Source organism: Neofelis nebulosa, chromosome 5, assembly GCF_028018385.1.
Source record: "Neofelis nebulosa isolate mNeoNeb1 chromosome 5, mNeoNeb1.pri, whole genome shotgun sequence".
In the NCBI taxonomy this organism is placed as follows: Eukaryota; Metazoa; Chordata; class Mammalia; order Carnivora; family Felidae; genus Neofelis; species Neofelis nebulosa.
In genome coordinates this window covers 16863355-16876176 of record NC_080786.1, presented here as the reverse complement: position 1 = coordinate 16876176, position 12822 = coordinate 16863355, and the positions used below count along the sequence as shown (strand labels likewise).

The window sequence follows — 12822 nt, the reverse complement described above, 5'->3', positions numbered from 1 at the left end:
AAACCCATGTGCCCACACAGTCCTCCTTGTCCTCGCACAGTGCTGACCTTGCTGGCTCGTAGTCATCTGTAGATTGCTCTGTCTCTCACTAAACTAGGAGCTGCCTCCATATTATCTACCCCATCAACCCCCCAGTTCTAGCATATGGTCTCATCCGTAACAGGAATTCAAAGATTTGTGCAGTTTTGTCAAGATACAGGTCTCCCCTTCGATTCTGTACAGGGCAATGGGAAGAAATGTGTGGGGGATGAAAACGATACGTGGTGATATTTCCTTCAGAGTTGCCAGCTCTATAGGGCATGTGGTATTTTGGTTTCCTCTGGCCCTCACATGACCACAAGTGTAGTCACTTAAAACAAATGTATTATCTTTTATTTCTGGAAGTCTGAAGTCTGAAACGAGTTTCAGCTCAAATCAAGGTGTCAGCAGGGTTGAGTTCCTCTCTGGAGGCTCCAGGGGGACAATCCATTTCCTTGTCTTTCCTGCTCTTAGAGGCTGCCTGCCTTTCTTGACTTGCAGTCCTTTTCCATCTTTAAAGCCAGCAAAGGCTGGTGGTGCCTCTCTCACACTGTGTGCATCACTCTGGGGCTAACTCTTCTGGCCCCTCTTCCATATTTAAAGACTCTTGTGATTGGTCCACCTGGATTATCCAGGCTAATCTCTTTATTGGAAGGTCAGCTGATTAGCGTCCTTAATCCCATCTGCAACCTTAATTCCTGCCCTCCCCCCCCTTCGTGTAATTTAGTACATTCACACATTCTGCAGATTAGGATGTAGACATTCTAGGGAGTTTGGCGGGGAGCGGTATTGTCCCCAGCACGTGTAGTAAAGAACTGATGAAATTGTCCACTGAAATTTAAGAGAGCGACAGCATCTAGCAAAGCGTCTGCTTCCTGGTTCCAGGATGTCATCGGACTTACGTTTTAGTTTGTGCACCCCAGAATCACACCCAGAGGATGTGAGTGCGTAAGCTTGGTTTTTTGGTTTTGTTTTTCGATAATCCCCGGAAACACTGATGGGAAGTGAAGGGAGATAGGGAGGAGAAGACAGCAGTAAAGAGTGTGTTATCAAGGTACTTGCCATGCGTGCAGTGGGATGTAATCTGGGAACTGGGAGGCAGTGGGGAGCGTGAGCTTCAGAGTTACCCCTCAAAAAGCATTCGTTTTTGGCACGAGGCTGCTCTTGGGGGAATCTAACTCCCAGGACCTACGGACCATGTACACTCCAGGCCAAAGACAGCCCTCAGGCAAAGTGCTGGCAGTTGGAAGTTGGGTGAGAATACACTGAAAAAGTCAAGGCCAAGGGAATATTCATATATATATATATATATACATATATATATATATATATATATATATATGTATATATATATACACACACACACACACATATATATCATATATATATAATCTCATATATATAATATATACATGTATATGAATGTCATATAGATGAATATCATATATATATATATATATATATATATATATATATATATATATATATATTAGGGGGTACTGGCAATGTCTGTTACAACTTGCATTGGCATTTGGAAATCTGAATGTAGTAAAATCAAGATGCTGAGTAACTAAATGGGTTCCTTGAGTGGTAGTTCATCAACTTTCCAACTTGTTTTCTGAAAGATGATACAGAGAAGTCCCAAGGCTCCTTGCTGGAAAGTCCCCAGCCTACCCCTGCTTCAACCAGAGGCGCTCCTGTTTTCTGTTTTCTATGTTGATAGATTTTGTTTGAGAGAAAGAAAAGATACAGACACTTAAAGAGAAAGAGAGAGAGAGAGAGAGAAAGAGGAACAAAGAACCAAAAACAAAGAAAGCAAAAAGAAAAGAGAAAAGAAAAGAGAAGAGAAGAAAAGAAAGCCACATTCTTGACCTACAAATTATAAAAATTGTGTGTCAGGAATCTTTTCTGCCAGGTAGGAATTTGGGGAGCAAAGAAGAGCTCGATTTAATTTCCCTCAGGGTCTTTGCTGAAGGGACAAGAACAGAAATCTGGATTCAGTTTTGTTGGTAAAAATAATCTTTCCACCAAAAAAAAAAAAAAAAAAAGTAAAAAGCGACATTGTTCACCATCTTTGGACTTAATTCATTTTAACAGAGGCTGGGAGGTAGGAGTGAGGAGGGGAGATTTTGAGCTGTTTAGTTTTAATGAAATGTTTAAGGCTGAAATAATGGTTCTATATAGCTTTTGACATAATTTATTCTATTTTGTGTCAATTTGCCTGAAGAGTGTAATGTTGCAGGGTGGGGGGTGGGGAGCAGCAAAGGGGCTCTCGCCGAGCCGTGGATTGTAATTTACATCTAGAAAGTCTACATATTCCATAATTATGGTGTGCTATGAATTAGTAGAGTAATATTGAATATCTCCAAACCCCTTATTATGGCTTCTCACTTGAAATATGTTTTCAATATACATTTATTCAGCAGTGCTTAAACATGGCAAGTCGTAAACACACGCTTTTTAAATCATGTGGCTACATTTTCTTCCTGCTTAAATGTAAGATCAGATGTTATTAACAGCAGAGGGGGGGCAGAACCAGGAGAGAGGAGCTGTTAAAAAACAAGTAGCATTTTTTATTTTAAAAGAAATGTCTCCTGTTTATGATACTCTTTCCCCACGGTGAAAGAGGAAAGAGTGCTTAGAGGCTTTTGGTAGTTTCTCTGGTGATGATTTATTTTATTTTTGTGGCACTTTACCTTCTAAGAGCAATATATGTTTGAAATCTGCCATATATTACACGAATACGCTTGACCAACTGATTTGGTTAGTAGTGCTCTCTGGCTAAGGTCCAGGAAGAAGCACTAATGATCCAGCTCTCAGATGATTAAGAACATGGTCCAAAAGGCTGAAGCCCTGAAGAGGCTTCCTATAACTGTCTCTGAAGTGAGAATTTAGCTTCATTCTTGTGGCAAGTGGCCCAGGCACTGAGCCACAAGATGAGGGAATTCCACCCAGGGAACACAATTAAGTATTTTTGGAAAGAGCCATTGCTCTCCAGGACATTTAAAATTCGCTTTAGAGGCTAACCTCTCCATGTTTGGCACTCCTGAGTGTGCTTATTTGAGTCCTATGCTTGCAATTTCAGCATGCTGACACCAGGGGGCAGGCAGTCCTGAGGTCATGCCACATTTCCTATTCAAACACAGCTAGGCTCCCTTCAGTGTAGCTATGAGTTGAAAGGTATTGAGGAATCAAGAGAGTTCTTTAGGAAAAAATCAACACTTGCTAAAAACACTACAGAGGTCACCCCCACTTTTAAATCTAACACATTCATTGTAAAGGCCATGAGAATGTGCACTAATGAAAAGCTTTACCTATTTTTAGAAATATACTGAACTTAATTATAATGTGGTCTTACAGGGGAAATATTACTGTGCTTATGTAAACACAATATTTTCTCGACCACAGTTCAACAAGCTGTATCAAGTTTTGGATAGATGGTTATATTTTAATAACCTTGAATAAGAGATTTCGTAGATAAAATAAATATATTGGTGTCAGGAAATAATAGAATATAGAAAGATTATAATAGTACTAAAGGAAATCTAAAACATTATAAAAATAAATGGCCAAACTTAACGTCTAATGAATTGCCTGGCTTGTTATTTCACAAGAGGATCAAAATATTATTTTACATTTTGTGCTTTTGGTTTTCCATGGGCGGTACAAGCATATAGAATGTGGGTTAATGTTTGAATATATTTTATCAATGAGGAGGAGAGGAGAGATTGCATTCATATGCCAGCAAATAAAATAAGTACTCGCTGAGGTGCCTGGGTGGCTCAGTTGTTTGAACATCTGACTCTTGATTTCAGCTCAGGTCATGATCTCATGGTTTCGAGTTTGACCTCTGCATTGTGCTCTGCACTGACAGCATGGAGCCTGTTTGGGATTACCTCTCTCCTTCTCTCTCTCTCCTTCTCTCCCACTCAGTGTGCTCTCTCTCTCCGTCTCTCAAAAGAGGTAAATAAACTTTAAATAGGTGCACCTGGGTTGCTCAGTCGGTAGAGCGTCCAACTTCAGCTCAGGTCATGATCTCACCGTTTGTAAGTTTGGGCCCCGCGTCGGGCTCTGTGCCGACAGCTCAGAACCTGGAGCCTGCTTCAGATTCTGTGTCTCCCTCTCTGTTTGCCCCTCCCTGGCTTGCTCTCTCTGTCTCTCTCTCTCTCTCTCTCTCTCTCTCTCCCAAGAATAAATAAAAGCATTAAAAAAAACTTAGATACATAAAATAAGTACTTACTTTACAAATGCTGTATCCAGGTTTCTACTTGGTCAGTTTGATATTGCTCAATCTTGGCAGAAATCATAAAATGATCTGGTAGAAGGAGCAAAAAATAACCCATAGGACTTGATGAGTACTAAATGAATAAAGAAAACCAATGACCAAGTTTAGGTTAAAAGGAGGGACTGTCTTCTTTAACAGTTATTAAGTTATATAATCAAGTGCATGATTTAAAGAAATATAAACTCATGGGCAAAAGTTAATATGATCCTTCCTAACACTTTAACTCTTTGGAAGTAATCTTAAATTGAACGTTGGTTTTGTCTCTCTTTATTTTTACTTTTTAAATGTCTGCTTATTTATTTTGAGAGCAAGCAAGTAGGGGAGGGGCAGAGAGAGAGGGAGGGAGAGAATCCCTGAGCCGAAGTCAAGGGTTGGATTCTTAACTGACTGAGTCACCCAGGCACCCAGCTTTTCTCTCTTGTGGTAGGGACGCTGATTCCCGCTAAGCCTCCCAGTGCCCTTCGAGGGCTTCTCACAGATCCACTGTGGAAGTCCTTCCTCACGTCTTCCGTGTATCTTAATAATTAATAAGAAATACTTTTTGGGCGCCTGGGTGGCTCAGTCGGTTAAGCGTCCGACTTCAGCTCAGGTCATGATCTCACAGTTTATGGGTTCAAGCCCCACATCAACTCTGTGCTGACAGCTTGGAATCTGGAGCTTGCTTTGGATTCTGTATTTCCCTCTCTGTGCCCTACCCCGCTTGCACACTGTGTCTTTCTGTCTCTCAAAAAGGAATATGTCCAAAAATTTAAAAAACAAACAAACAAAAAGAAATCATTTTACCATGTGCTACTTGAAGGCCCCAGATGATGTTTAACTCAGCTCTAACCTCTTGTAGTGTTAAGCATTCAGTGTATCCTTTTATAACCAATGGTCAGAAAGCAAGAACATTGTGGGTGAGGACTTCGAAATGAGTCAGAAACCAAGCGTTACCATGAGCCGGCCATAAAACTTGGAGCAAATAACCAAAGCATTTGTAACATTAGAGTAATAATAGTACCTACTCCCAGGGTGGAGAAGGTTGGGTGGGAACCTGTGAACAGTGGGTAGGTTCTCTGTAGTTGATTTAGAGTAAGTACTCAACTCAATAAGTGTTACTTGTTGTTACTGTTACTATTATTATTTATAATAATGGGTCTTTACTTCAGTTTCCGAATCTGAGTATTCTGGGTTCTTAAACCTGTTTTTATACTGTAAGTAAAAGCAGAGAACAGTCCCTGCTTCACAGATCCTGTGGCAATAGAACATGGGCTTTTCCGCATCTCCCCCCTTTCCATTAAGTGTCTGAGTATAAGCACACATGCAGTGTCCTTAGCAGTGATTTTCCTGGGTCCCTCTGGCATCATCTTCACTAAACACAGCCGTCTGGATACCGACTTTTTCTTGTCAGAGAATATGCTGCTTTTCAGAGAAAATGTTACCAATAAACACATCTAGCCATGTTTCAAGTTTGCATTTTGTTTTACGTAATGAGTGGATCATTTGTTTTTAATTGGAGTATAATTGACATTCAATGTGACGTTAGTTTCAGGTAAACAACACAGTGATTTGACAATTCTGTACATTACTCACTGCTCACCATGATAAATATAGTCACCATACGTTATTGCAATATTATTAACTATATTCCCTATGCTGTACTTTTCATCTCCCTGACTTGTTTATTTTATAACTAGAGGTTTGTACCTCTTAATTTCCATGATCTATTTTGCCCCTGCCCCCCCCCCCCATCCATTTCCTCTCTGGCAACGACCAATCTGTTCTTTGTATTTAACAGTGTATTTTTTGTTCATTTGTTTTCTAGATTCCACATATAAGTGAAATCATACGGTATTTGTCTTTCTCTGTCTGACTTATTTCTCTTAGCATAATACCTTTTAGGTCCATCTATGCTGTTACAAATGATAAGATTTCAATCTTTTTTATGGCCGAGTAATATTCCATTGTATATATACCACATCTTCTTTATCCATTCATCTGTGGCTGGACACTTGGCTTGCTTCCATATGTTGGCTGTTGTAAATAACGTTGCAGTAAACATAGGGGTGCATTTATCTTTTTGGAGTCGTGTTTTAATTTTCTTTGGGTAAATACTCAGCAGTGGAATTACTGGAACATATGGCATTTCTATTTTTAATTTTTTGAGGAACCCCCATACTGTTTTCCACAATGGCTGTACCAGTTTCCATCCCCACCCACAGTGCTCGAGGGTGTTTTTCTCTCCACTTCCTTGCCAACACTTGTTATCTCTTGTCTTTTTGATAATAGCCGTTCTGACAGGTGTAAGGTGGTGCGCTATTGTGGTTATGATTCACGCTTCCCTGATTGTTAATGACGATAAGCATCTTTTTTATGTATTTGTTACCCGTCTGCATGCCTTCTTTGGAAAAATGTCTATTCAGCTCCACCCACTTTTTTAATTGGATTTTTTTTGCTGTTGATTCATAGGAGTTCTTTTTTTTTTTAATTTGTTTTTAATGTTTATTTATTTTTGAGAGAGACAGAGACAGAATGTGGGTGGGTTAGGGGCAGAGAGAGAGGGAGACACAGAATCGGAAGCAGGCTCCAGGCTCTGAGCTGTCCGCACAGAGCCCGACGTGAGGCTCGAACTCACGAGCTGTGAGATCATGACCTGAGCTGAAGTCGGAGGCTCAATCGACTGAGCCACCCAGCCGCCCCATAGGAGTTCTTTATATATTTTGGATGTTAATCCCTTTCCGATAATATCATTTGCAAATATCCTCTCCTACTCAGTAGGTTGCCATTCTGTTTTGTTGATTGTTTCCTTTGCTGTGCAGAAGCATTTTGTTTTGATGCAGTCCCAGTAGTTTATTTTTGCTTTTGTTTCCATTGTCTGAAGACACATATCCATAAATACGTTGCTAAGGCTAATGTCCAAGAGACTACCGCCAGTGTCTTATTTTAGGGGTTTTATGATTTCGTGTCCCACATTTAGGCCTTTCATCCATTTTGAGTTTATTTTTGTATATGGTGTAATAAAGTGCTCTAGTTTCAGGGCCCCTGGATGGCTCAGTCAGTTGACTGTCCGACTTCAGCTCAGGTCATGATCTCACCGCTAGTGGGTTCAAGCCCCGCATCGGGCTCTGTGCTTACAACTCAGAGCTTGGAGCCTGCTTCAGATTCTTTGTCTCCCTCTCTCTCTGCCCTCTCCTGCTCATACTCTGTCTCTCTCTGTAAGTAAGTAAATAAATAAATAAATAAATATTTAAAAAATTTAAAAAAAAACAAAGTTCTAGTTTCTGGTTTTTTCAGCACCATTTATTGAAGATTGTCTTTTTCCCCAGTGTATATTCTTGCCTCTTTGTTGTAGATTAATTGACCAAATAGTTGTGTGCGTATTTCTTGGTTCTCTATTCAGTTCTCTTGATCTATGTGTCTGTTTTTGTGCCAGTACCATACTGTTTTGATTACTGTAGCTTTGTAGTATAGCTTGAAATCTGGGTTTGTGAAGCCTCCAGCTTTGTTCTACTTTCTCAAGATTGCTTTTGCTGAGTGGATCATCTTTAAAAGGACTGGCGGGTGTAGGACCGCCAGTGCACTGAAGCCTTGAAGAAGTTCCTTCTCCTGCTGAGGTGGGGTGAGTAGGGGCCTGCTTAGCCCCTCCAAAGACTCCTCCATGAGGGCCCAGCCGTCTTACTCTGAAGCATGAACCATCCTCTCTATGCTGGCCAATAACGTGAATGAAATGATCAAAATGTAGCTGTGGCGGTGGGAGAAAGAAAATCCGAGCAGGTTAGATTTATTGTATTAACCATACAGAGTAGGGGGAGGAGAAAATAATCAGATTTCTTTCCCAGTGGAAGAGAAAAAGTAAGGATGCAGGCTGGATTTTAATTTAGCCACTAGTTGGGCCAGCTGAATGTTCTGTTGGTTACTAAATTTCTCAGGGCTTTGGGTCAGTAACTTTAGCTCTCGGTCCTCCTTTTTGTTTCTCTGTCAATGAGTATTGATGGGTTCTGAATTAGAGATCTCTTGGTTGAGGTCCATGGTCACTTGCTTGGGGTGATGTCAGCGAGGAGAGTATTATTTGGTGATTAACTAGCTTTAGCTCCTGTCTCTACCACCTACTGGCCATGTGATCTTGGGCAAAAAAACCTCTCCAGGCCTCAGTGTCCTTATCTCTATAACAGGAGGGGATAGGGAATCCTATGGCATTAGGTTGCTCTGCAAATTATAGGAATTTCTATGTAGGGTGCTGGGCCCTGAGGAAGCCTCTGTAAATGTTCAGCCGAAGTGAAGAGACAGTCAGAGATCATGATGGTGATGCCAGGGGTCCCCAGTCCACCCTTACTCCCACTACACAAATTTTTTTTTTCCTATCTGCTATTTCACTCATGTTAAGGCCGATGGGATCACAAAAGAGCATATACTCTCATTTGAAGGGCATGAGGCTAGAAAGAGTGGTCAAGTGTCTTTTCTAAAGTCACACGGCTGGTTAGGAACAAAGCCAGGCCTAAAACCGTGGTCTACAAAATACCACTCTGGTGCAAATCACATCTGCCATGCCAGATTCCCACCGGAAGAAGGCATTTTAAAGTGTAAATGCCCAAGAAGACTTAACAGGTCCAGTTTCTTCAAGACTGAAGCGGAAATTAGATTATACCCATTCATATCCACCGCATTGATGGCTTATAGAAAAAAAAGCCCGTGGGGGGAGAGAGAGAAAGACGGAATGGAATTGAGACGTTTCGAGGAGGAACGATGTTCCAAGCCAAACCATTCCTCACAAAGTGGAGTGCAAAACTAGGTAACATGTGCGGTTTCAAGAAAAACACTGAGGTTTTTTTTTTTTTGTTTTGTTTTGTTTTAATCTTTAGGCTCTGGCGAATATGGGGAATTTAGTTTGGTACAGCTAAAAAAAGGTGAAGTGCTGTGAAAAATAAAATGCAGATGTCCTGCTGTTCTGAGCCAACGCGGCTGGGTATTTCTGGAAGAAACAGTATCTCAGAAATTTATTGGTGGCTGGAGGCAGGAAGGGTGAGGTTGCTGAGATAAATGGGGGCGGGGGGGGCGAAGGGACCTGTCCGCGGGAGTTTCACTAGCTGCTGGGGGGGGGGGGGTGCATCACCATGAGGCAAGAACTTTTGTAACCCTAGAAAAAGAAAGTTGGGGAGTTTTCCGGTGACATTTTGGATTGAGAAAGAAAAGAAACCCACATTTTGCTGAGCAAGATGGCCAGTCCAGTTCAGAGAATTGAGTAAGAGATGAAATTCCCAGAATCACAGGAAAAACTAGTCTAGGACTTCCCTGGGGAGCACCCAGATCAAACACTGACCCGAGGGATCTCCTGCAGTTCGCTGACGGGGGCGCCTGCTGCAGTTGGAGGCTTGGAACTGAGTCCAGAAAAGACCCCAAACCCGCAGGGACCCAGGGAGTTGAAAGTGCGGTTTGGCCCTAGTGGAAAAGAAAGGAGGTTGGTCAAGAGAGGTCTGCTAATAGAAAGGCGGCTGAAAACAAGAAGCATCTGGAAAGGGCCATCGAATGCTTTAAACTCATGCCAAGCTAATTGAGTAATGTGAGTGCATGTTCTTGTAAATTATTTCAACTGTATATAGTTCTTCCCCTGAGATTGCCTTACCCTGCAGTTCGAGATTGGTTGTGTGTTTGAATAGACTCTGCACAGGCTGTTGCTGCCTATGTGCACGCATGGTTTATAGATTATAGTCTGCGTTCCCCGTACTGTGCACTGATGGGCTGGGTTCTCACAACGCATTGTTTAAGGTGGCAGATAGTATAATTCCCATATTGCAGATGTCCAAACTGAGGCTCTCGCGGAGCTGTTTGGCTGTGGTGCTCTTAGTTCCTTACCCCACGCTGCCATGTGTCCTAAAAATGCTGTGGGGGGAGGGGAACACACAGACAAGGGTGCATTTCTGAACTCTTTCGATAGGAGGCTCTCCTCCTTTGGCCAGCCTTGGATGGCAGTGTCTTTTCACTTAGGAATCCCTGGATTCCTTCTTCGGGAAAGCCTGGTAGAGACCCCTTCAGTTCTTAAACCTGGGGATGAGAGTTCTAACTATAATCACCATGAAGAATCTTACTGTTCTTTACACAGGACCTTCTCCCATCCCTGCTGCCTGGTGTCCTACCCCTTCTGCTCTCCTCACGGACAGCTCCCCAGATGTCCGCCAGCCTACTGTGCTTCCGCATGGAAGTCAGAGAATCTAGGTCAGTTTATCCAAGTAGAAAGTGTGATTTTATTGAGTTAACTCTGTGCAAACTGCTGCCTCAGTGCTTTATAGAAACAAAGTCCCTTGTGTCCAGGGCATTTTCTCTGGAAGTTTTCAGAGGCCTCCAAGTAATCACTTAGACTTAAAATCAAACAATGAAAACCCTTCTTTTTTTTAGAAACGGTGTTTCCCGGTAACACATGTCTCTCTCTCTAACTGTTTTGTCAGACACTAAATCAGTTCAGCCTTTTGGGTGGTGGAAAGGCTGTAAGTGAAATTGCTAGGACTACTGCATCAATGTCCAGAAAGATCGGAGTGCACCTTACAGAATGGGAGACTGAGACCCGTTTCTCGATGATGCAATGTCCTTATTATTCCCGTAACTTGACCCGGTAGATATCATTAAGCCCAAACCGGTCATTAAATGAGAAAGGGAGCCTTTTGGTTGCTAAACATTGTTTTGAATTCTATCTTCTCATCGGGAATGGATGTCTTTATAATTGCGGGCTTTTAATATCTCTTTAAAAGTTTGTTCATTTATTTTGAAAGAGAGAGAGAGAGCCGGGGAAAGGCAGAAAGAGAGGGCGAGAGAGAGAATCCCAAGAAGCCTCCACACTGTCAGCGCAGAGCCCGACACGGGGCTTGATCTCACAAACCGTGAGATCATGACCTGAGCCGACATCAAGAGTCGGGCACTTAACGGACTGAGCCACCCAGACACCCCCTGGTTTTTTAATGTCTTAACACTGTAGTCATGCTCTTTTATAATAATACTTTCCAACATTTTTGAGTAGCGTCACTCAAAGTGTGGCCTGTAGACCAGAGCCAGTCCACAAATACTGTTACCAGACCCGGTAAGATAGGCACAGAAATTCAGAACAGGCATGTAGAAACTTTTAGCAGCGTGCTCACACCGTATCATCCAAGCAGCATTTCGTTTTTCTAGCAATTTCTCTGTTGTTTTATCTTATTAAAGTATTTATCGTAGATTAGAAATGGGCCCCCTCCCCCCACCCACACACACAGAATTCTGGTCCTTCCCCCAAAGATAGTTTGAGAAGAACCATTGTTAAGACATCCAGCATCTCATTTGAATGCTGCCTACAGTTTTATGAGGGAGATCAGCGTTGCACGTTAAGGTCCATCTTACGGATAAATAAAGCCAGGCTCAGAGAGGTCAAAACACGTGGCCTCGCTCATGTGTGGTATTGTGATCCGGTTCTTCGTACCCGGAGCCAGCAGTTGACGAAGGTATCCCTCTGCTGATCACAGACAAGGTAGAGCAGGGTCATCTGCGAACACTGTTGCCTAAGCCCTTTTTTTCGAGGAGGCATCTCTGTGTACGACTGACCTTGAATGATCTATGAACAGATAACCTTTGATAACATTGGAGTTCTCCTAATTCAGAAAACAGTTACGTACCTACAGGCTGGCTAATTTCCTGTGCTTTGCAAAGTGGTCAGAAGATAGTAACTGCTAAGAAGCTCGAGGTTTGGAGGAGCACCTAGGGGACCCTGCAGCCCCATGACATTGACCTCTTGACGGCACCTGGGACGGCCCTGCGCCGCGGGAGGAATGTGCCAGGCTAGAAAGCATGCGGTTGGGAGAATCAGGGACAGCTACAAAGTCCTTCCTCATGTCCTGGCCACCCCTTCTCTGTTTTGCCTGTTGGCCCGAGATCTACCTCCTCAAGATACTAAGAATGAGGCCCAGTATTTACTTGCACGCGTGGTGCCACTCCTGAACCATCTTCTTCCACCCAAGGCAAAACTCCCTAGTTTATTGAGGGATTCCTTGGTTGGCAGGACTTCAAAAATACCCCACCCCAGCCTCCTCATCCTAGCCACGCCCTGCATTCTCTTTAGTCAGTGTCCATCCTTAAGTGGGGAGTCCCCCCACCCCAAAGCTGAACCTGGCATGCCAAAGGGGGTCTGTTGAGATTATGGGAAAGGATCATTTTCTTTGGTCCACACACGATTTCATAGAACGTAGTCTGCATGACCTGTTTTGCAGTCACATCCTACTGCTGTGTTGTAACAAGATAAAGATCCTATGTCTTTTTGACGTGAACATCCGCATTTGGCTAGTAGTTATTCTCTTTGTTGGATTTACTAATTTATTGGTGAATGTATTAATCGATGCATTCCTTTCTTCACCCATCATCCAGGCCAGCCAACCAGTGGAATTCTAGAATACTTGCTTTCGGACTTTTTTTTTTTTTTTTTTTTTTTTAATTTTATTTTTGGGACAGAGAGAGACAGAGCATGAACGGGGGAGGGGCAGAGAGAGAGGGAGACACAGAATCGGAAACAGGCTCCAGGCTCCGAG

At 42.6% G+C, this 12822-nt stretch overlaps 1 protein-coding gene across 8 annotated transcripts in view; it reads left to right on the top strand.

Annotated features, from left to right (window-relative positions):
- The window catches only part of RARB (retinoic acid receptor beta), a 681957-nt gene that overhangs the window by 608142 nt on the left and 60993 nt on the right, over positions 1–12822 (top strand). The window contains exon 1 of one of the 8 annotated variants that reach the window (XM_058729725.1): positions 10004–10492. The exons of the other annotated variants lie outside the window; for them this stretch is intronic. Coding sequence (XP_058585708.1) covers positions 10144–10492 — 349 coding nt within the window. The 5' untranslated portion in view covers positions 10004–10143. Of the gene's footprint in view, positions 1–10003; positions 10493–12822 lie in introns of those variants that run through there. 8 annotated transcript variants of the gene reach the window in all.